The 25,462-nt window shown below is 34.9% G+C and overlaps 1 protein-coding gene across 1 annotated transcript; it reads right to left on the reverse strand.

Moving 5' to 3' along the window:
• Positions 1 to 279: 279 nt before the first annotated feature.
• LOC110711967 (tRNA ligase 1-like) lies at positions 280 to 25,385 on the reverse strand. Its single transcript, XM_021890409.1, has 27 exons — positions 24,921 to 25,385; positions 22,708 to 23,157; positions 20,591 to 20,641; positions 20,379 to 20,461; positions 19,956 to 20,055; positions 19,698 to 19,776; positions 19,217 to 19,340; positions 17,573 to 17,679; positions 16,682 to 16,810; positions 15,248 to 15,312; positions 14,996 to 15,160; positions 14,513 to 14,673; positions 14,395 to 14,426; positions 11,397 to 11,569; positions 11,088 to 11,167; positions 9,859 to 9,924; positions 9,494 to 9,774; positions 8,765 to 8,872; positions 8,520 to 8,617; positions 7,642 to 7,702; positions 6,628 to 6,704; positions 6,466 to 6,537; positions 6,123 to 6,199; positions 3,098 to 3,178; positions 2,629 to 2,731; positions 1,637 to 1,795; positions 280 to 869 (listed from the first exon to the last, which is right to left on the reverse strand). The coding sequence occupies exons 1-27, from the start codon at positions 25,068 to 25,070 to the stop codon at positions 477 to 479; spliced, it is 3,525 nt and encodes a 1,174-aa protein (XP_021746101.1). The 5' UTR covers positions 25,071 to 25,385; the 3' UTR covers positions 280 to 476.
• Positions 25,386 to 25,462: the final 77 nt, after the last annotated feature.

Consider the following 25,462-nt stretch of genomic DNA (forward strand, 5'->3'; position numbering starts at 1 on the left):
ACTATCTTATTAAAAAAAAAAAAAAAAAAAAAAATTGAAACCCACAACGATAATTTGTATAAACATTCGCGCAAATTCAGAAATCCCAATTACCAGTATAACTTTGCTGGTACCTCGTCATCTTTCTGCAATAATTTGGTCCAAAAATTAGATTAGGATTTAATTGCACAATTGACAACTATTAGGGCTCAATCGGTTCATCTGAAAGTAAAGAGGCCTTTTTTTTTGGTTTGCTACTTTGTATGCCAACATTTACAACCTACCATAAGTCCATAAGAGTACAAGAAAGTCACCAGAATTTACGAACTTCAGTATCAATTAGAACATGGACATATGGAAGCAAGAACAGATATTCTTCAATAATAATTTTCCATTATTTAACTAAGAGTACTGCGAAAATCTAACAATACTACATCTATTAGCCGCAAATGCACAAATCAATTACAAAGGCTCAAGGGGCATCAGAAAGAACTACACTAAAAAAAATCCACTTCGCCTACTATAACAACAGGGGGATCAATTTCAATACGAGATGCCTTCCCCTGTGCCACCAACTGAGGTAAAGTACTTGCTTCTTTGGCTGCAATTCCTGATGCTGTCCACAAGGTAACATGAGGCCATTCGTTCTTGGATTCAATCTTTTCACCATCCACTGAGCCAATGCGTGCCTCCAAGGCAGCCATATTATCAGATATCAGTAAAGCAGTCAACTCGACATCTACTTTTTGATTAAGAAATTGACCAAAGTTAGCCACTGCTATGACACCATGACTTCTCTTATGAGCAAGGGTGACATGAGCTTTCCTGAGCGTGTCTTCCAAATTCTTGTCACTAAAAAAAGGTTCAACCTTGGAGTTGTAATCAGCAATCTGCAGATCAGGCAAAAACAAATTGCAAAAATCAATATACAAGATAAAGCCAGAAATGAGCATCCAAATATTGAGTAAATATTAGGGTCATACATGATGACTACAAATTCAGAAAAATACAAGCCCCGCCAATTTAGGTAGATAGGTAAATAAGGACACTCCCTACAATTACCGCTAACCGCTTTTGGTACCAAAATTATGGAGGATCCACTGGTTTGGGTTATAAAGTCACTGGTTCAATGGTCAAGGACATGGAAGTATTATCATAAATTTTTTTCAATCATTGAACTGTATCCATTGTAAGATGGGAACATGTCACTGGCATCTTCAAAAAACATTAGATTCCCAAAATTAAATGCAGAAAACAGGATCAACTATACCGAAGAAAGGAGGTTGACAGATTCGTGAGACAGGACTAACAGTATGAGCACCAAGAATCAAATCTTAGAAATGTTGTCGTAGTAAATACAAGAGTAAATTCCAGCGTGGGTTCTGAAATAAACTCCACATCAAATAACTACCCATAAAGCTTAAAAAGGAATAAAGGGAGAAAACAAAAAAGCGTAGTCCCATGACATTTTTCTCATTGGATTTAAGTTCCTCAATACTGATTCAAGGACTTCAAAGAAAAGGCAAATATGTTTGAAACGGCTGTAAGAAGCCTAACTAGTCAATAGATAGCAAATGTAATAATTGAAGTTGAGACATTAATATGCAATGCAAGCATCAGATCCATAATAAATATTGAATGATTTGAAAACACTTACATAACTGAGAAGATGACGTATTTCAGTAACAGGCAAACTGACACCAGCATAGACAATTGCTCCAAGCCGTCTCTTTTCAGAACTAGGAGTTATATAATCACCTTTTGCAATTGCTTTTAATTGCTCCAACACACTGTTCACAGCACTCTCGAATGGAACCTGTAAAATACAAATACAGTCCTCAGCCAATTTTGGAATTAGTACATGCAAATAATAGCGACCTTAAATATTAATCGTCAACTGCAATTCAGCACCTATTATTTCAGAATATTCTGCTGTTATTTGAAAAAAAAAATCTTAATCAAATGACATAATAATTTATTCCAGACCTAAAGTCTATATATCATGAATGTTTCCATTCATAGGATTTGCGAAAAAAGAAGCAAAGTTAGCCATACTAGAGAGTGAGGGACTACTGGAAGATACTATATAGTGAATTGTTAATCTTACAGTTAGTAACCTTTGTAATCATCAAAACACACTGACTCAAACCCCTCCACGCACCCACTGCACGGTCCAAACCCTGAACCGAACCCCACCGCACCCCATCTTCGAAACGGCAAAACCCCACCCCTTCATCCCCACTTCCCACCATGAAACCTCACCGTACCCCCTCATCCCACCCTCTACCCCCACCCCCCACACACACAATGAATAATATTGTTTGTTAAAAATTTCAGAAACCACTATATTTTGACTCAAAAATTCTCTAACAGCATCTTACAGGTATTGATAACATATTATAACGATTCCCTCAGTTCCTCCCACTTACAACTCTTTAGAATAGTTGTTTAAACAGCATGTTATGCACTAATCTATGTCCTTCAACAGGTGATATCAAAATTCAATGGCCTAATTTATCAATCAATACTTCAGTAAAAGGCAATGTAAACCCAGAGAGAAGCCTGGAATGATGAAAACTCAAGATGATGTTACTACTAATTCTAATTTTTTAAAACAAATAGCAACCAAAAATAAAAGAAAAAGTTTACCTGAATAGAGTTAAGGTATTCAGAATTGCACAATAAAGTCTCTCGCATATGCCTTTCCCAATTTGCCCAATCTTTTGCATAGGAGCCTTTACTCGAGTCCATTCTGCATTTTAATAAAGCTCAAAATCTAAGACATCTCAACTAAAAAGGGAAAAACTAAATAGAGCTTTATGAGTTCAAGAGATCAATTCATCGCTTTTCTTGCATTTATTTTTTCATAAACGAAGTCTGTAGCAAAATGTTCAATTTCCATTATTCAATGACATAGAGAATTTAATTCCTTACTAAAGTGTAAAGAAGCCGTCAAAGAACTGAAATTTCATTTAGATATGATCACAAAAATCCTATTAACCGATAAGATTTCGTACTTGAAAAATCATAATTCTAATAAGACATCACATGGCAAGCCATGGTCTGATTTGAATATTGCGAGCACAAAACAGTATAACATATCACATCAAACACAAACCTTCCATGCCGCTTTGTATGTAGCTTGTATAGGTTGATCCCTTCCTCCAGCACGGATTTCACAGGATCAGGTAGAGAAGCCCTAAGTAATAAAAAATTCACAAATAATCATATACTGTGCCCCTAAAAAAATTCATTCCATAAAACAAATCAACAGATAACACCAGCTTCATGAATGTTACACCATTCAAAATTCATATTGATTTGTGTTGAATGGAGCATTTGTTGATAGCCTTATTTATTTTGAGTTGTGAAGAGGTTAGGAAGCCAACAAGATTCCAACTAAGTTCACCTTTGATATGGGGATTTGCATAGGAATTTGATTAGGCCTCAAGGAAGGTTGCTTCATGCCTGAAAATGCCGTGACATGGGTATGCAGCACTGGGAGACCAGTAAATCTTTTAGAACATGCTTTGCACAAAAAATCTTAGCTTGAACTTTCTTCATACTTTTTAGTCAGCGTGTTTCTTTTCTAAAGTTTTTTAATTTGTAAATTCTCGTTTATAGAAGCTTTTGGTTCTTGAATGTTAAAATGGAAAATAAGTCAACCCTTTTGATTAACTAAGAGTTAAAGAGTAAGTTTATGTTTTCAAATTAGGCTGTGACCTGTTGATGTGAGGGGGTAACTTGTTGTATAGGTTAATAAACACATGTCATAATAACATTGGTTATTTTTCATTTGCAAGGAATGCACCGAGGCCTGCAGTAGTGTTCACTTATGCAAGGAGGAAGCAGGGCAAGGGCAGCAAATTCAATTGATAGGTCAGGGGCTGAGGTGTCAAGTTCTGTTAGAAAAGTTTGTTATGGGGAATCTTTTCTGTTAGTGGGATATGAGGGAGAACTAATTGTATTTAAGTGAGTAGCCTCTGCTGTAATAATCATCAAAAAGAATATTATTAAGCATTTGCTTAGTGGGAGAGCTCCTTTCCTCTCCAAATAAAGGTGTATTGAGTGATTACCTTGATCAATTCAATACAAATTATCCTCAACCTTACTCTAATTGCTGTCATTACAGAAATCCTTGTCCTAGCATTTTTTTAAAGATCATTTTTAAAGTTTAATTGAAAATTATTATTTTAATTATATAATTTTTTAAGAAATACCCTCCCCACCACACACAGCTCCCACACTGCCAGACCACGACTACCCCCCCCTAATGGCCGACCATTATAGACCACCCCCCTGCCTGCTGGCCGAGACCAACCCAAGCCCACGGACCCCCCCCCCCCCTAAAATCCATCCCAGTCACCCCGAAACCCACTTGAACACTACACATCTAACCCTAAACACCACAACTCAGCTCATCCACTCCAAAACATAACCCTAACCACTGAAATCCATCCTTAACCACCGAAACCCACCCTGAATCAACCCAACACACACCCGAGAAAGCCCCTCACCTTGAAACTCGTGACAAAAAGGAAAAAGGAGAAGGGGCAGCAATAGGAGGAGAGAGAGAGAAAGGGATCGGTGGGGGAGGGGTATTTATTTAGTTTTTCATGAAAATTAATTTATTTTTTTTAAAAAAAATAGCCAAAATCATAATTAGGGCTTAGCAAAGCTATCCATATATCCGCATCCGATCCGAAAATTATGAATATCCAATTCAAAATCAATTTAGGATCGGATATTGAAATTTTTAAAATCGGATAATCCGATATTCGAAGAAACCAGGAATCAGATATCGGATATCTGTTCCAAAACGTGAAGAGTAGTCATACAAAATTGAAAAACCCAAACAAATATCACTCAATTACTCCTTTAACAGATATCGCACATTCGCGCCCTTCACTCCTACTGTATCTCACACTCTCTCTCCTATTCTCCTATCTATCTTATCTATTCTCTCTCTTCAATCCTATTTTCAAATTATTCAGTCTCTTTATTTCTCTCTATTCTCACTCTTCTATAGATCTATTTTTACCCCTTCTCATTCTTTTGCAGAGTATTAGGTTAGAATACTCATCCACAAAAGTAAGAAACAAGAGAGGGAAGTAGAGAGGGTTTGAAGTGATAGTATACCAAATCTTCTAAAATGGGAAATATGGTTGTGTTCACCACCAAATGAAGTTGTAAATTTAGCCTCACCAACATCACATCATTTAAAAAGTTTTTTTAAACTGAGATACATGCTGGCATCATCTCCTTGGATTTTCCAGCAATAGAATGTTGTAGACCCTTCCTGTCCCTTCATCATTGCTGCAGCCATCTTGACAGGAAGCACAGGGGCATCACTTATTCCAATTGTATATCTTGGGAGATTCCTGGCTCTCTGATCTCTAGTTTATACTACCTTCATCATTTCACAATAGATGCACTGTTTGCTTCTTTAGTAACGTTTTAGATCAAATGACACAAGTACCCTTATCCCACTTAAATTTATAAAACAATTTTTAATACTTCAAACAACCCCTCATTAAGTCTTACTAACAGTTAATTACTCCCATTTAATTTACGCAGTTAAAGTGTACCGTGAAGCAGCAGTAAAATTAGAATGATGCACATGGGGAACTTTAATACTTGTCCAATCTCAACTATTTACCCAATTCATTGGTTTATGAGCATATAAAAACATTGAAACTATTGTGTAACAGAGGTAGTACAATTAATAGGAACATTTTCCTCTCATCTTTAAACACATACACAGAGAATATCCAAGTAAAATGAGCTTTAAGTTAGGCTATCAAGGACAATCTATTCTTAATTGCAGGAGTCCAGAGATGTACTATGACTAAAAATTCCCTGAGCTCCCTAAGCCCATTGAAGGCGAAAACCCAGATGTCATTGTTGGTCTTATCCTAAATAGACAGCATCATTCGCTAGTGGCTTATATGGTGAGGTAGAGAAGAAGACAGTGGCATATGCCCAGTTACAAGTCAGACTTAAAAAGGCATCTGCATATGTTAAAGAAGAACCAGAGCACAAAAGAACATCTAGAACTCTCTTTTTGCAAACATAGAGATTTCTGAGTTAGGAAAGAAAAAATAATAATAAACAAAGATTTTCCATTTTAGGATGACACAAACCTTTCAGCTTTGAGCAAAGGCATCTTCACAACTGAACCAAAGCGTTCAATTAATTCAGCTTCAAACTCTTTACGGCTCTAGGGAGAAAAGATCAAAATAGTAAAATAATTAGGACATTCTCAAAGTAGCTACACTGGAATCAAATAATTTAGTAACTCCATGCCAATCAGATTCTCCTACTTTGCTGCGTATTGGTATTTGGGGGAAGGTGGATGGAAGGAGATCATAGTTACAGTGACAAATGTTTAAACAAAAATAGGTAATGTGAATTTTGGATACTCAAATTGACACATGTAAATGCATGAACTTGAAGATCATTTCAAGACAAGTGACACTATCATACCTTGCCCTCATATAGGTGGTAAAACATAAGCAATACATAACCCACATTTGGAGATGCCTTGTCAAGGTTTCCCTGCCCCACATAGAAAACAAGAAATTATCTTAAGTATGAGTTAATTTAATAAAAAACCTCATCCAAATAAGATTGAAAAAAAAGCAATACCGGATGATTTACTCGTTGAAGCACGCGTAGCATAAAAACAGATAATGCATCCAAACAAAAAGGATATGAATCAGTGCCTGCACAACAGGAAACCCACCATTACGTTACATCAATCCAGGAAAATGGTAAACAGAGAAACTTTACTGTAGTATGTCATAAACTAATGCTATAAATAAAAGTATGAAACATATAATAAAGTCAAGGAAGAAGACTTATGAAAGTACAGGACCAACAGCAAACATGAGGGCACAAAAAGAGTTCTAACTCACACTTCATAAATATACACTTATAAAAGAGCTTCTGAAGGAATGATATATCCACTCAGCGTACCAAGCCATGGTTCTCACAACTTGAGACAACTCATAATGAACGCTTAGAGCAGAGTCGGTTTAAATGTCAAAGAGAAAGTGGTGTAAGCAATATAGCTCTCCCACTTGAGACTTTGTGAGAGCACGTACCAGAGACTATGCATTCACATAAAAAATTTAGAAGACAATTGTGGAGTGTAATGGACATTTCCTTTTCAGCGTTACGAATCACAAAGTTTATGTTGAATAGATAACAGCCATATTCTACTTAAGTATTGTGTTTCAGGAATCATGACTTGGTGTTTTGTATCTATTGTTTCGAATTTTCACGGAAGTGGCTAATTTCAAATTCTCAGATCAAAATAGGTTTATAAATAGTCGTGTCGATACAACATGCAACAATTGTATCAGATAGGGTGAAATATAGATGTAGTGGAGGTTCACTCAGATCACAAGCAATGGATATGAAGCCTATGTTGGACTTGAATTGTACTGGGGATCAAAACTAATTAACAAGGTTGGATAAGGATTCTGCAGGATTGACTAAAGCCCAATACAGCCATACATATTATTTGGCAGAGACCTAGCATCATTAATCCACCTTTATATTCCAAAATCTTGTTTTCTACTTCTATTACATCGTGCTCTCATTATAATTCTTTAAGGTTACAGTAGGCAAATTAGAAAGAGATGAAGTCAAAGATACCTTCAGAATCAGGTACAACTGGAATGGCAGATGCCCTGCTTTTTCGGCACATTTCCTCAATCTGCAATATAGGAGCAACATTCAAATCCACTCAAGCAATTCTAATCATCAAAAATCCATTGATCTAGTACAATGGACAGCATTTGAATTCAGTACATTGGCAACACAGGTAATACATATGACAGACAAGCAGATGCAAACATGCCCACTTGAAAAAACATTCTGGATGACAAACAAAATTACTAAAACAAGAGATTAACAACAATAGGAAAGGACCAAAAAGACCAGCAACATCCAAGCAATGCACACACACACATATTCGGTGGTAAAATACAAGTAATCCACAAACACACAAACACATAGGTATAATATTTCATATTTATGTTTCTACAACAAGTCACAAGTCCGCTTATGAATTACTTTAGATTCTAAGGAAGTATGAACAGCTCAAAGGTAACTTGTGAGAAAGCTCAAACGTTATCTCATAACAAGATAATACAAGTTATATGATAGTGTTTAAATATCAAAAGTCAATTAAACCCTTAATTTTTGAAAGTTCAACTCATTGTACACTCCTGTTTTTAAAAAGGTTTGTTAAAAGTAAGTGGGTGTAAGAAAACGATGGATAAAGTAACAGAAACTTCGAGAGTGGGTGGAAAGGTGTAAACAGCGTTCAGTAAGAGAGGTAAGGTAGCAAAAGGGTTATTCCTATAATGGAATAAAGTAAAAGTGAATTGAACATTCAAAGCGCCCCAAAACAGAAAGAAAAGTTGAACTTTAGGGAACGGAGAGAGTAGTAAATTACAAATATTTAACAAAAAAATTATGAAAAAAAACACTCACAGGGAATGGACACTATCCATAAAACTTGTGCTTACCTGCTTCCATACTTCCTCATTTGGTGCATTTTTGTCTGCAAGCATAATGCAATCAGACTTCCTTTTGCACTCTTCAGCAACTTTCTGCCAGTATCGTCCTGCAAATACACTATACATTCACCAACTATACTAATACAACCAAAATCATAGACTTAAGAGGGCAATGAAATTGACATATCAATATTGAACTCGATGGCATAACATCTTTACGCTATTGGATGCAACAGGTAGTTAGGATATTATGCCTTTCGTAAGATCACCCATCAAACTTTGGACATGACGACCCTCTCCAAAAGCGCTTGGATCTTTCAGCAGCTCCCTGCAAAGTGCAGACTTAGCACAGCCTGGTATTCCTGCAAGAAAAAAATTAAGTAAAAACAAAAATGAGAAAAGCAACATTAGTCATCACTGAAAAGATCATGGAAGAAATTAACACCTATTAGAAAGCAATGTAGCATATAAATTTGACAATATTCACATTACTGAAAAACTATAATTCACCTAATAAGAATAAATATATGAATCCCAGCATATCTTAAACCGGTAAAAAAATGTCAAACAATTGCTTGATATTACGGGATTAATTGGGTAATTGGTTAGATAAGTTCTCTTTCCAGCAGACTAGAAAGGATAACAATTAGAAGGGTAGCATGTTTGGTTATCCATAGAGTTTTGTGGCTACAGAGAATGATATGTTTTATTAAAAGAATAAATACTGGTTGGAACTTTACATGAATTGTGGGATGTGAATCATGTGATAGTAAATCTTAATTCTACTAATTGTTAATACAGTAAGAGAGATGTAAAGAAGGAATTGATGCTCTTCCACATAAATTTATGAAAGAACATTGTACTACAATCATACAATACTTTTCTTTCACTCTAAATCTTAATCACTTTTCTATATCGTAATAAATGGTAAATATATTGTGGGGCAAGCCACTAATTACTTTGTGTAGAGAAGAGGTAGAAACCTGGAAAGAACACTATAAGGCCTTCTTTTCTTACAGCTTCTTTAGTAGGAGATGGTGATATAGGTTCTATCTCACGTTCTCTTTCAAGGTCACCCTCGTCATCCATGTCACCAGCAATGGCCAAGAAATCTTCAGATCTCACCAAATTTCCAGCCGCACCTATGAGCGTTTGATTTGCAGGGCTCCTTTTCGCATATTGTTCAAGAAAAGATTCAGCCTCACTGAGGTAAACATTAGACTTCAGCTGCTTGTGACCACACTTCCGCCTTATATAGACAGCCCTTTCAAGATAGCACCGCATTACATATCAAATACAGCCACAAAAACAGAAACAAAAATAAAATTTCCAGTAATGGCAGCACTACCATTCATCCAGCATCTTGCTTAATTCCTTTTGCTTTGCTGCAGAGGTGCCCCAGATTTTCATTTGTCTGCCATACAAATATTTCTAATCAACAAAGGCAATAGTTCACCATAAAAGCTAGTCATTATATCATACCTTTGATATATAAAAAAGGTCACAAACTCACAGTTCTACTGCTTTTCCATTCCATGTATTAGACATTAAACTCCTAGATCATAAGGCAGGCAAGACACCACCATTACCCATTAAGACCAGGCAAATATCCATCATTCAGAACACTAGCCTTCTCCTCAAGACATAATTACCAAACAACTATTAAAACATGTCTTATAAAGCAATTTCTACAGCCATCTAATGTGAACTTCAAAAGGAAAACTAAGAAAATACCCATCCAAAGGCCATGCAGAGAGACCAAAACATATTCCAATCAAATGGATAAGGCCAAAGAGAGCCAGCAAGTAGGTGGCACACAGTGATCACTCACACATGGTAGGACATGGCAGATCAACGTTTAATGGCAACATTATCATCGGTAAAAAAAATATTTGATGCTCCAAGAATTGTGACCATTCATGACTTCGGGGAGAAGTGGTACATTTCAGCCACCTACACTCTTCCAGTGACAAGATACATTATGCAAATGATGGTTTTGGTGGTTGTTTAATTGGTATACTAGTTCTTCGACAGTCTGACCAACCCCATCCCCCAAAAAACAACAAATGAGCTATTTTAGAATATATTGGAATTGGAAATACCTTATCCATGAGGCTCTCAAAAATTCTCTACATTACTCAACTAACAAGTACAAAACTAGGTCAATTGACATGCATACATCTTGATGGCACTAATTTATGCAAGTTAATAAAGGTTTAAACAAAGAAATAATATGTCTCACCACCTTAGAGAGAATGGTTCAGCTATTACCCTAATAGTTTTGTTTTAGATGGAGGAGCTTTAAAGGAAAGAGCATAGAGAAAAGATATGGTAACACAAAGACAGAAAATGACCACAATGAAAAAAAGTCTTCTAAATATATGCTCAAGTCACCCTTGGTCTTTTCAAAAACTAAATTTCAACTAAAGGTAGCCTTGACGATTCAACCAAGACTAGAGGTAAGGTGTCATACTGTCATAGCTAAAATTAATGTCTTGAGGATTCTAAGCCATAATATCTTATCATTTCTCTTTTTGTCCTCAAGTCTTGTAGAAACAATATTGAAAAGTAGCTAACCTCAAATAATATGCCTTGTAAGCAGCAGAACCATCTTTGAAAAGGATTGATAAACCATTTCGGATCAAGAAAGTTCGCAACTGCAACAGACAATAAACAAAGAAAGGTCACACAAAAACCAGAGACCAATCATTAGATAATCAAAGGACATCAATATACCATAAATAAAACCGAGCATCTTCATAACAATTATATGTTGATGCAAACTTGCAAAGTACGAGGTGAATAAACAACATCCACAACATCAAACTTCCAGGTGTACATGCATGCGAAAGAAGCCTAACAACCAATCAAGACATGTTCACCTACCTTGTATGTGAGAAATTTCAATTTAACCATTAAGTTAGCATCCTCGTCAGCTAGTGAATCTGCTTCAGATGCATCACTACTAATATTCACATTGTTGTCGTCACTCATTTCTTCCCCATTGTCAGAAGCTCTATGCTTGCTTCCTTTAAATAAGTGTATGTCAACAAAAAAACCTGAAAACCAAATTATTTTCAGACCTTCCAATAGAGATGCTCAATTCAATAATACAAATCTTAAATGGTGAACATTTTATTCTTGATAAATTAAGATATGAATATAAATGATACAAGTAGGGTGACCAAAACTTAGTACAATCTAGTGATATACTAGTATAGTGACCGTGTGATGCAGAGTTCACAAATTTATGGAGAATTTTTTTTTTTTTAACAAAATTATATTATTAAATTGATGAATAATCTTAAATAAATAAATTTTTTTACTTCACCGGTTCCAAATAAGTTGTTTTGACTCTTTTATTACTATTCATTAATTCATGTATTTCACTTTGACCATCTTATTTACAAATATATGAAAACAAATTTTAGTATATAAGGTAATGTTTGATTTAATTCAATGTTTATTTTCTTATATTAATTTTTATCTCCTTTTCACTTACCTTTCATTCCCAAAAGTACAACTAAATTTTTCTCAAAAAAAAAAAAAAAGTACAACTAAATTATGGAATTCTTATTTCTAGGTTAATTGGAAAAAGTGAATAAGTTTAAGAAAAATGTACTCCGTAGATAAATTAAGAGATGAAATGTGTAGTATCTTCATATCCTCCATGTAATTGTACATAAATTTGAAATATAATTACAAAGAAAATTGATTAAAAGTTAAACTAAATAATAAATGGTTTTACAAAATATTATAATTATACAAACGAAAATACTAACTCCGTTTTTCCAAGTATTACTCACTTTCTATTTTCATATGTATTTTTAAGTTTAATCACCGTTATTATGCCAACCTTTTATTTATTTTTATTAATAATATACAACCCCACTTACCCAATTTTATTTAATAAAACCCATATTCTCTATCTCTCTCCTCATTAAAACAAAAGTATCCATATGCAAGGTCCTTTTTTCACTATTTCTTAGTTTGCGTACCTACAATAATCGAGTAACACTTAGGAAAACAGAGGTAGTATCAAAATATCAATTTTATAATAATATATGGCCAAAAACTATCAAATGATAGTAATGCATATGATAAGTGTCATTTACATAACTCTGTTTTCCTAGTTAGGAGTTTCTAGTAAGTTTTTCATAATTTTGATATGTTTTTTAAATTTAATTTTTTATTACATTTGTTGTGTTTCTGTGCGAAATGTTGATGTTGCTCGATTTTGGCTTTTCTTTCATATTTAGATTCTTTCTTGCATTAGATTAAACTTGGTTTATTCTTGTGTTTATGAACATTTGGATAAGTTCATTGCTTAAGATTGAAGAAAAATAAAGCATAATTGAACAAGTAATGAAGAAATGTGCACTTAATTTGCAAAGATCAAACTTCAAAAGCCTATATCTTTTTTCCACAAAACATTTTAAAGTAATTCCAATTGGACATGAAAGCTTATCTTGAGAGCTTTCCAACGACGGGTCATATGCCTAATGCCGATGTAAAACGAGGGAGATATGTTCGTTTGAAGCCGAGTAGTTTTGTCCAGCGCAATAAGAGCAGGCGCATGCAAAGAGGAGCACCCGCTCATATTTTCAAAAACATTCTGAGTCTAAGGAGCGCCCGCGCATGCTAGAGGAGCACTTGCTCCTATCCCCGCTGCTCGATTTTTTACAAAGCTTTTTAGGCAAATTAGTGGGGGTATAAATAGGTTTTTTTAGAGAGAAACACTTAACGTTCAGAGAAGGAAAGTAAGAAACACAATGGTTTCATGGATTTTGGATAATCAAATGAGGAATTTGATGATTTGAAGATCTCTATTTTATATGAATGAGCATTTCTTACTCTTCCTTCTCGTTATGCTTTCTTCAATTGCTTTATTCATAATGTTTTAGTAGTTTTCCTTCTGCAGGTGTGAATGAAGCTTTGTAATAATTAATTGAGTTACTTGAGTGAATTTAATGATGATTGTGTGATTAAATTGATTGTGGCATATTGTTTGTTTTAGATTGGATTGATCTCGCATGATAGCAAACTTAATTGCATATTGGTTATAGTTGGGCAAGAGATTGTGAATTAAGATAGATATATTTGATTGCATTTTGGTTTAATTTCTCTTATGCACCCAGGGATCTAAGCTAGGAATTTGAGAGATTGTTCTTTAGTGTAATTAATTCCCATTTTAATTCTTTCTTTGGATGATTGGTTATCAAATGGAGTCTCATTATCAAGTGGATCTTTACCCCTAGTATACTTTAATACACCTTGTTCTATATATATGTGTTACTGTAGTTGTAGTGTCCTCCGTGCGTAAATCGACTTCAGCGTAGCCTAAGCATTAGATCAAACATGATATTAGAAAATATATATGTCAATCGATCATACACGAAATTTCTATTGAATTGTTAGTGTCCCACAAAAGAAAAAAAAAATTATTTAAATTCTACAAATATTAAAAGATACTAGTCTAGTTTGCTCTATTGCAAATAATTGGGTCAAATTTTAAAAATTATTACCGTGAATTCTCGTTAATATACAAGAGATAATATAGTCAAGTGGGGTCTTGTTGAATTCGTCTAACTATATATTTTATTAATATCAAGTTTTTATAATTTTTATGCATACAGAAATGGAGTTATAACGTTTTAAGACGCGTTTTGGAGACTGTAAAAAGTCAAATTGGGCAAAAAAATAGGAACAAAGGGAGTAATTAGTTACGGAGTCTGTTTCAAAACCATTTTAACTGCATTAGTTACTGACTGTTTTGTATTCACGAGTATGTGTTTCTTTATACCTCTACCCAAAATGCAAAACCAAACAACTAAAAAACTTATCAAATCAATAATACATCAAATTCAAAACAGATAAAACTTACCTCTATATAATGGCCATAAGCCAGGATTGCGCCTGAAGACACAAACATCCTTTATGTTAGGACATACAATGCATCGCAGAGCCATAAGATAACATACATAAAAGTTAAGGATAGATACCTCATTTCTTTCTGGTATCGCTTAAACACAGAATCACTGTAAACATGAATGACCATCTTGAAATGTATATTGTCACTTGATATGGTATCAGCTTTGTGAAAGTTATAGTAACATTTGAAGGCTGCAGGGAATCTTTTTTCTCTCATAAGACGGATCATTTCCTGTAAGCAGTAAATAGAATGGCAGACAAGCACAATAAGTGATAAATTACTCAGGCTATTCAAGCACTATAATATGGGGGAAAAGGAAACTGGAAGATAGAACCAACACCATAGAAGAACCAAGACAGACAGAGTAACAGACAACCAAGGGAAATGAAGAAGAAGCAATCAACAACTTGATATAAGACCGGCAGACAGCACTCAATTAATTGATTAAGTGCCACAAAACTAAATCCACAGTTTGGGTATTGCAGGTGAGACTAATACAAACGACGATAAACAAATCTATCAAAAGAATACATTGCAAATTATCATGTCAAACCTGCAGCTTTCTAGTTGAATAATCTGCTGGATGAGCTTGCAAAAACTTTGTGAGAACAGATCTATCAGCATTCCTGGAATGATCACCACCTTCCTCTTTTCCCAGCCAATCAACAAAACTGGGGCAAAAGGAGGAACCTACTTCATCCAGAAGAGCTCTGATTTGCTGCACAACAGTTTCCAAGACCAATGAATCAGCGAATAAAGAAAAAGACCAATTGCAACAAGCAGCACAACGAATAAGTCACATCACCTGCTTCTCATCAGATCTATTCTTAGCACAAATTTCCCTTAATGTTGGTCCTAAATCCAGCTTAGCTGCGAATAGGGGAAAATAACTCATTAAGACTTAAACTAAAACTTCACCTAATACACTTGGAATTCCATCAGAAAGAAAATATATGAAAAAGAAAACATCAAGCAAATGGGTAAACAGGATAGTACTCGAATTTCAACCATAGCTTATGAAAAAATATTTTACATGCATGATTAAAAATTGGGATCAAATTACATTTTTTTTTTTTTTCCTATCAAACAACACAATATAAGTCTGTCTTTTTCAGAGGAAAAGTCAAGTATCTGGCCTTTTAAATTTTGTTTCTATTTTGTGTGGGCACTACACTTTCTCTTTCAACGATCAATAGATCTAATTCAACAATATAGCACAAGTATGATGATTCAGCCACCCAAATAAAAAAAGGGAGAGAGAGAGAGAGTGAGAGAGAACTCCTACATTCACATGAGTGGAAAGGTGTAAAAACGGTGAGGTATGCAATTAAGAGGGTAAAATGTGTGTGCCAAAACTAATATAAAGTAGAAGTGGGTACATCATACAAAAACATCTCAAGATGAAAAATAGGTAGATCAGCAATTCAAAAAAATATTACCCCATGTCTCTTCTGAATTCAGCTTATTAAGACCCCTTAATTTCAAATGTCTCCTATGAATTCAGCTTATTAGGAGTCACATTTCCAACTTTAAACCACATGCTTTCAAAACCCAATCCTTGCAAATCTATTGGCTCCCTTTTTAAAAAAAACTAAAATTACTTCTCATAAAATCCGTCTAGGGCATCTACATATCCAATAGAGGAAAACAACATAACTTTTTCTTATATCACGTGCATTAGCAAGGGTACACTCTAGTTTCCCTCAAATCACTAGATATTCCCTTCGCTCTTCTCTATAATTCAATTTGAGCCAAATCCAGCAGTAGATTGACACACAGCTTAATTGAGCCAAATTCGGCATTTGACAAGAATTACACAACCTCAAACAGGCAATGAAGTAATTGGGTAAAACCATGAATCGCACAGGGCTTGCCTAGTAATCCTAACAAAATTGATATCCAAAACTGCAACATCTAGCAAACAGAAAGCAACACGTGAAGCATAGTTTTAACTCTGTTTAACTGCATAACAAGAAAAATCCCAGCTTTGCAAATGCCACAAGAAGCTATGTGCCACAAACCAAATTCATTACAATACCAGCTTCATTGTTTACATATCTGTGGTATTCATTAAACAGAAATTCTAAAAAAAAAAAAATTAAAAAATAAAAAAAAAAAAAAATTAAAAAAGAAGAAGAATAATAAGAAGAAAGCTTCCATGTGCAAAGGAACAGTAAGTCAGTAACAGAACTATAACTTCAACTCACAAATACAAAGTTTAGTGCAGCATAGATCATACCCCCTTCTACTGGTGGAGGAGAACAGTCACTCAAAACCTCATGCAAATGTTTTGAGCTATCCGGGCTAACAATACGAGCAACTAGGCCTTCAAGAATTTCACCTTGCACCTCTGTATGATCCTTTGTTCCTGAAAAAAGAAATAAAATCAACTACCATTCTATTACTCATTCTCCATCACAGAAGAATGAGCAATGAAGCAAATGCACAAGTCCATCCCCCACATGATACCAGCAACCACTACTCAAGTTTATGACTCCAATCAAACTAATCATACCTTTTTAATTACAAACAATGTATCCACAAATAAGATCACTATCATAACTGTTTACAGCCCCCCCCCCTCCCCCCCCCCCCCCCCCCACCCACGCGCAACTATTAATCTAAAGCCTTCTACATAAGTGTTTATCGCATGTAGTTTTAAGCTTTCTAGTTACAAAAAATCCAATCAAAGTAATCCTACCTTTTTTTTTTTACAAACAATGTATCCACAAATAAGATCACTATCATAACTGTTTACAGCCCCCCCCCCACCCCACCCCACCCCACCTACGCGCAACTATTAATCTAAAGCCTTCTACATAAGTGTTTATCGCGTGCAGTTTTAAGCTTTCTAGTTACAAAAAATTTAAGAAAAAAATTATCAAATAATGTACCACCTCCTTTCTTTACACTTTTTGTTTTAGTCTGATTCTTGAAAGTACACACACTTTTGTTTTATTCTATTTTTGGCAAACCTCATTAACTGCCTTACCATCCTTACCCCACAATATTTATTATACCTTTCCACCCACTCTTACTTTTTACACCATGTTCTTACACCCACCCAACTTAATATTGACTAAGATAAGATAGGCGGTATTTCTTTATTTTATTCTTTTATGAGCCAAACCTGGTATAGAGATATCTGCTACTTCGTCCAAGGCCTTGCACACAGATGTTGCGGTTCCTTCTTCACATAAAGCATCAAATGCTGCAAAAAACGACGTCACTGACTTCCTGCAGATACATTTTCATCATGAAAAATAAAATAAGAATAAAGCTACCTATTACAAAGTTCAGGATAATAATATACTATCTTCTTGTGGAAACGACTTTTTCAAACATTCTGCATTGTAGGTACAGAGAAAACGGAGGAAATTTGAAGGCGGAGATAACTACTAACTTCAAACCAAAGAGGCCTATACACCAATTGTATGAAATAGATCACTGTGTAGTGAAGCTACAGGGATCCAAGAGCCTAAGCGCAAAGAGCATAAACGGCGGAAGGCGCACACTTCATTAATGTGAGGTACAATTATGAAACATTACTGGGTGTATATAGGGTGTTGCGCCCCGATTTTAACCGGCCTCGTCTAGACCAATAATGGTGCTCAACCTCTAAAGCCTTAGCTTCAGTGCCTAGGCACAAGGATACATGTCTATACAACAACAACCACAACAACAACAACAACAAACTACAAGCCTTGGCAAAATGATTAGAAGTCACCTAACGTGAATCATCATAAAGAACCGTCCACAAAATATGGAATAGAGAAGATAAAGTGATAATATTAAAAAGTTGACGAAAAAACAGAAAAAAAAACTAAAAAAAAATGTACGAGTGCAATGTGAACTGAAAATCAAAAGAGATCATAAGTAAAAAATAATGAGAAAGTTTTATAAATAAGGGTTAAGGGAAGATAAAAGAGAGGAAAAACAAGCAAGTAAAAGATAGGAGAATAAATAGAGTTTGCAACACACATTAGGTAAAAAGGGGGGAAAAAAAAAAGTATATAAATCAAGAGTCATGACATGTCCTAAGCGCAGATTTTCTTCCTCCATTTCACTCTATCCAACACCATATTTTCCTCAATCCCAAAAGGCACATATTACTCTCAATTACCCTCCTCCAAGTATTTGTAGGTCCTCCCCTGCCTCTTTCATGATCACATCACTTTGCCACTCTTGAAGCTTCCCCACACTTCTATAATTATGACATAAAATCCTGAAATATAACAGGTTCATATTATAGACAAGCAAGAAGCAACTGACTTGTAGTGACACATAACGTACAATGATGTCTGAACAAATTTTAAAAAACCAAGGTGCTTTGTCATTTCAAACCTAACAGCAGAAAAAAGTAGTAACTCTTAGTAGAGCATCACTAGGCTTTTGAACTTACTGCAACCATGAGAACCATCCGCATAGCCCGCAAAAGTGGTTACACAACCGAGATCATGGATTCGTGACCACATCTATCAGTTAAAAGGATTTGGTTTATTAGAATGAGAGTAAAACTAAATCACTTACCCTGACCAAAATAACTATCATCCATTCAAAGAAAATGGATCCCTCCTTCTCCCTCCACACACCTATCCTCCCCTCAAAATTTCCTATTTCATAAATAGTGCAAATGTTACAAAAACAAAGAAATACAGGCAAAAACTTTCATCTGTTTTACAAAAAGATACAGGCAGAAACTTTCATCTGAAGACTGTAACAACAAGCTATCAATAAAAAAGATCAGACGACTGGAAACAACTTTATTAAATACCTTGTAGAGAGCAGCCAAACATGGTTTGTTGGAAGCCGCCATTTCCGACAAAAAGCAATTATTTCAGGGGTAGAATAAAATTTGGGTTTACCAAGTCCCAATTCTGTAACAGCTGTCACAACAACTGCAAAGCAACAAAAAGTGAAGTGTCAGGGCTGCATTACAGTGAGTTGGCATCAAGGTGTCGTAATGGAGTGGACTAACTTACTAAATATTTCTTTTTTTTCCTTAAGCAAGGACTGATTAAATGTTTTGATCATTAAGGATTGATCAATACGAAATACTAAAGCACTTTTACTATCTAGTTTAAGAAACAACCCTTTTGGATCAGAACTTTCACTTATCTTCCAATTTCCTATGACCACACCAGATAGATGAACAATTACTATATAAATTAAGAAAGCACCCTTTTCTATGCACGCACTCACAAAGTACAGAAAATGGAGACAATTACATATGAGTGTAAAGCAATGTATCTCACCATAATCTTCTCGAGGACGCTGACCATGATCACCCAAGACCGCTGTTACCAATTCCATTGATATGCACATGTGATTCCTCTGACAAACCACAAAATGAAAACAAAATGTCACATAATCTAGCTTCAAAAGATAAGATGGAAACCACTGATACTGTATACTATATAAAAAGTAAACTGTCTGCCTGTCATTTAACCGGATGACATCAAGGTAATTCAATTTACAAGTTTTCACAAACCAATTATAGATAACAGGCTCACCTCAAGAAAATCATTAAATTCTGCTTGCTTTTTACTTGCTTGACTGCCCCAGGCCTCACGAAACATCCTACCTAGAACAAAAACACCAACTGCAGTGTATCTGCACCATGGAAAGACCTTTGTATAAGGAATTAAAACAACCAACTAGGGGATATGATTACTGTAAAGTAGGGTATGCACTAACAATGTAGGTACCATCCAAAGTATAAGAAATTGATAATACTATTCAAGGCTTACAATTGTCAGACTTCAATTTAAGTCAAGATCGGATATTTATATACTCTGAAACAGATAATCTCAAAGACAGGAACTGATAGTAAAATATAAAATAAAACTATAGAATAAAAGCATGGAGGAAAATATCAGATATTAAATAGGAAAAAAGGAGACATATTGATAACACAAGGAAACATGAAACCATACATATTTCCAAAGCTATTCTTTGCATATGCTCCACCTTCATGCCCAGCGTACATAAAAAGGGACCCGGAGTGTTTAAGGGATACCTGCATTTGATTGAAAAAATCAACTTATAGTGGTCAAACACTAAATTACTCAATGACTAAATTTTGTACTGTAAGAAAATCAAAAGCATTTATAATAATTAGTTGATAAAGTAAAAATGTATCCCTTACTTCCATGGTGGCAAGGCCATTGGAAACCATTTCAATCATCCTAGTTCTAATCTGTATACAAGTAAAGCAAAAAACAAACAAATAGTTAGCAGTAGGTATGCAAATTGTGCCTGTAACATTGTAACATAACATAACACAAATACATTATTACACATTATTTTATGCAAAGCTTGCTATAACAAATAACTTAAAATGAAGTAAAACAACTGACCTACAAGTATACACACAACAAACCAATATGGATACCACAAGTGACAGGTCTGATACTCTGATTGGGCCTAGGGGTGTTAATGAGCCGAGCCTGCTCGTGAACTACTCAATCCTCGGCTCGAGTGGGCTCAACTCGAGTTCGAGTTCCGCTCGAGATTTTAATGAGCCAAGCCCAAGCTTTCCTTGGCTCGGCTTGAAAGCTCGTGAACAAGCTCGAAATTTTTTATATATATTAATATTTTATTATAAGCTAATTAATACCTAAAATAAATTATTAAAAAGAAAAAAAAAAAAAAAAAAAAAAAAAAAAAACTAAGCTTTGGGGGGTTATTGTCTTATTGGACATTTCCTGTATTGGGCCTAATAATTCAAGCTTACTGGTAACATCAAATGTTTAGAACAAAACACAAAACTCCAAAACCCTAACTCCTTTCCTCCTTCGTATCCCTTCTCAATCGCCTTTACTCTCCTACTATGAAAAAGACATTGATCGGAGGCGACGGATTGCCGACTTGTACCACTTTGAATCTCGTACTAGAACCAATCACCACATGAATTCTAAGAAATTACAGGTTTTCAATTTAAATTACTTGTACTTCTTTTTTCTTAATTTATTTTTTTTGCAAAAGATAAGGAATCGATATGATTAATAAATCTGCAACCTGTAACATGCAAAATTTGATAATATTTGGGTGTACGCAAGCAAAAAAAGGGAAGACTTAATGAAAATGAGCAAGTTTGATACTTGACTCAATATCTAATGAACGAGCCTCGAGCCGAGCTCGAGCTTACATCTGGTGGTTTCGAGCTCGAGCTTACATCTGGTGGTTTCGAGCTCGAGCCGAGCTTGATTTCTTAGGCTCGACGAGCGTTGAGCTTGAGCCGAGCCTAAGCTCACCGAAGTCGAGCTCGAGCCGAGCCTAGAGAGGCTCGATCTCGGCTCAGCTCGTTAACACCCCTAATTGGGCCATATATTGGTCAAACTCTTTACGAGGGAAATACATGAAGAAATACAGAGAAATAGCTACACAAATATATGGATATAATATTTCTAATCAAAGCAATGATATAAATTATGTTCCCATAGCCTTTTCCCGATATCAATTGATTATCAATTTTTTGAAACACAAAGTAGCATAAGTGCAAGCTGACATTAAACTCAAAAGGATATTACAAAAAGCCTAAAAGAAGGAAACTCTAGGAAAATAGAAGCTGATGAACTTACACAGCATATTGATAATAAGACAAACCATGATTATCTCAACATAATAGGAGATAACCAAACTTTTTAAAGCCGTGAAATTTGGTGATAAGAAATTAATCCTAGTTGCCTATAACTCAAGCCTTCAAGGCACAACATGATCCGAGAGATATTTTAAGAGAAAGTAACCTTCAATGGCTAATTCTAGCTTATGGTTTAAGCAGAGCAAGATAAGGCTACCTCCTATTAATTGTCTTCTACCAAACCAATTGAAATGCTAGTTTAATCATCAAAGTTCAACTGTTAGGCAGAATTCCAAAAGCATTATTTAGTAAATGTGAGCCTTCCTCTTTATTGCAGAGAACTGGCATCCAAGATATATATACCTAGATCTACCACTACTAATTTAAAAGTGGATTAGCACACAAGACACACAAAATAGTGTCCATAATCCATATGAAAGGCAGATTTCTGCACCAAGTCTAAATTTAGTAAAAGTTGTGGCTGTTACAGTACCTAAAGGAATGAAAGCCCCTCACTATTCTTACATTTGGCATAAAACTAGCATTGTAGAAGCATGGGAAATCCCAACTTTAAAGTACACCAGTAATAAGAAGTAGCAATAATTAGATATTTCGTAACATAATATTGGGTAAGGAACAATCCACTCAAACAGAATTCACAAGAAAGACTTAAGAAACTCTACCTCCTGATCAGACTTCTCATTTTCAAATTTCGGATAGAAGGTAGCTCTAATTTGGGCATGTGAACAAGTGGAGCTGTCAACAGTAAAATTCTCCAATAGTTTCCCACTGAACAATGTGTTCATAGAAGTGTTATTCTTCTCACTTAAAGCTGATTCTACTTCCTTTGCCTTGAATTCATTTGCAAATTCATTTTCAGGGGCAGTTGTAACACCACTCAAAGTTCCATAAGATTTGGGTTTCCAAAGCACCTTCTGTCCAGGCATTGCACTCTGATGTCGGACCGATGCAATAGGACTTATAGGAGCATTTGTCTTCCCACTTTGTTCTGGTATGTTAAGCCCACTGAAGTCATCAATAACAGCTTCTGTCTCTAAGGTTGATGATGATGATCCACCAGGAGCTGACTTTACTTTCCACTTTTCCTCCTTATTATGATTTACACCTCTTCCCTACAAAAATTCAAAAACAAAGAACAACACCAATCATCCAAGTATGAAAACATAACATAAAGATCCTTCATTTTATCTGAAAAAAGGAACCCTAAAAAATTCACACAAAACTTCTCTTTATTTAAAGAAATATTTTCAGTAATTACATCCATAGCAGCCAGCAATTATAATAACAAGATATAGAAAGACAAAGTTGCTCTCACTTCTCAAAAATAATTAAGCATTTCTTTTTCGGATTCAAACCTATTTGGACTAATCCATTTCATCTTCCTACCATCTCCAGCTCAATCCAGCATGCACCAATGGAAATAGGTGGGAAAAAGAAGACCTATGAAGAGCAAAAATCACGCTATTCTAACACAAATATTGAGGATTTACAACATTAGCCACAATATATTCAAATAAAGCAGGGGAATTTTTGTGATATTGCCAAGTTGAAGACCATCAATCCAGACGTTGAATTTCTACCATTCATCCCTCATTTCCAGGTTTCTCTTTTCAACTCTATTATCGCTCCTCTGCAGACTCATCAGCATTTTCATATTATTCTTCACACTACTTTTCAATTCCCTCACTCAAAACCCCAACCATTACCGCCATTACTCAAACTTGATAGCCTTTCCCCAATTATAATCGCAATCTTTCATCAAAACCACCCCAACATAACTATACCCAATAAATTGCATTCATGCTCCAAAAAATATTTTGACATGTCCGTTCCAAATGCCCTACTTCAAACTACATCACTCCAAAATTCACATACATCCAAAAAATGGGACAAAGCCCCAAATTCAATCAATTAAAAGATATAAAATTTAAAGTGTGAAAATGTGGCTTGAGAAATTAAGTAACACTTTGAAGGATGAGTTTCATGTAAGCAGCTTTCTATCTCCTCTCCCTACAAAATGCATATAGAACTTGAGATAATTTTTGTTTCTTAAACGAAATAATTTAGCGGTTTCCATTAAATATTTATTAGTCGTGAATCTATGATTATAGTACATTGCGTTTATACAAAACTGAAATCGATTTATAATTTACCAATGGAATTGTCTGAGTTCTATGTTTATTGCTAAAAAACTTAATCAAACTAGCAAAACGCATATCTTGCAAAGTAAAATTGGTTGGCATAAATGATAACAATTAAGAACAAACGGAATGTTTTACTTTAGTTACCATTCAAATATATCTCCAAATTAACAAATAGTATTAAATAGATTCAACCCGAATATGATTTTTGCAATTGCTGCCAATATACAAAGTCAAAAGATTACTACGAACAGTACCAATTACCCAAGGTGTACTCTCCAACCACGAACCGATGCCAATATCGTTCAAACATCCCAACAGGAATTAAATGATCCAAAGTCTACATACTCAGCAATCACGATGATAATCAAAACAGTGTCTGTGAAACATTTTGTCAAACAGGTGGTGTGCAGTCCCCAAAAACCACATTCGGCATACAAATTCATGATATCATTTGCCGCAAGTATTTTACACACAATTTAAATGTATAAAGTCTTAATCACTAAATTATACGAAAAAAACCAAAATTATTTGAATTTTATACTGCCACATTTTTTTTTGAGAAACTATACTGCCACATTTAATTATGCTAAACTCTTCAACAAAATGGAGATAAATTATAAAATACATCTAAATAAACATTATAAGAAGTTCATCATGAATAAAATCAAAAACCTAATTGCAAAAAAAAATCATAAAAATTCGTAAGAAAAAGAAAAAAAAAATGAAGTTACCTTTTTCCGCGGCATAGTTGAATTACAGGCAGAAAGATGAAGAAGATGATGATTGTTTAGAGGAGAGAGAAAACGAGGAGAATAAGGAAGGAAGAAGAAGAAGGTTCTGGAAGTTGAGGAAAGAGATGGAAGAACTAGCCTCTGCAACATTCAACAGCACAAAATAAACTGCAATCTTTCAGAAATTCGAATGCTGAAGAAATTCAATAATATCAACTGAGTATTATATTTTCAAATAATCGGCAGTTATGTAGAAGGACACGAGGAAAGAGGTCGTATAGGGCAATTTTGTAATTTTCAAGATACTGTAGCATACTAGCATATTCATAATGCGGCTTTGGGACGTTTTACCAAATTGAGCTTTAAACGGAAACTATTGACAAAAATGGTAGCGTGGCAAAACTATTTACCAAACTAAGCTTCCAGGGTAAATCGCTGTCTCGGACAGCGTTTTACCTTCTGTATTTTTTTAAATTCAGTAGGGCATAAAACGCTGTCTCGGACAGCGTTTTATCCTTGGGTTTTTTTTTTAAAAAAAATTC

This window comes from Chenopodium quinoa, unplaced genomic scaffold (genome assembly GCF_001683475.1).
Source record: "Chenopodium quinoa cultivar QQ74 unplaced genomic scaffold, ASM168347v1, whole genome shotgun sequence".
NCBI lineage: Eukaryota > Viridiplantae > Streptophyta > Magnoliopsida > Caryophyllales > Amaranthaceae > Chenopodium > Chenopodium quinoa.

Bases quoted from the DNA above. Each gene is read 5' to 3' on its own strand.
- LOC110711967 (XM_021890409.1), bottom strand. From the start codon at position 25,070: ATGTTGCAGAGGCTAGTTCTTCCATCTCTTTCCTCAACTTCCAGAACC. The intron at 17,680-19,216 runs GTATTTAATAAA...ATGTATCTGCAG, and splicing joins GTTTGGCTGCTCTCTACAAG to GAAGTCAGTGACGTCGTTTT. The intron at 9,925-11,087 runs GTTAGCTACTTT...TTTGTATGGCAG, and splicing joins TACAAGGCATATTATTTGAG to ACAAATGAAAATCTGGGGCA.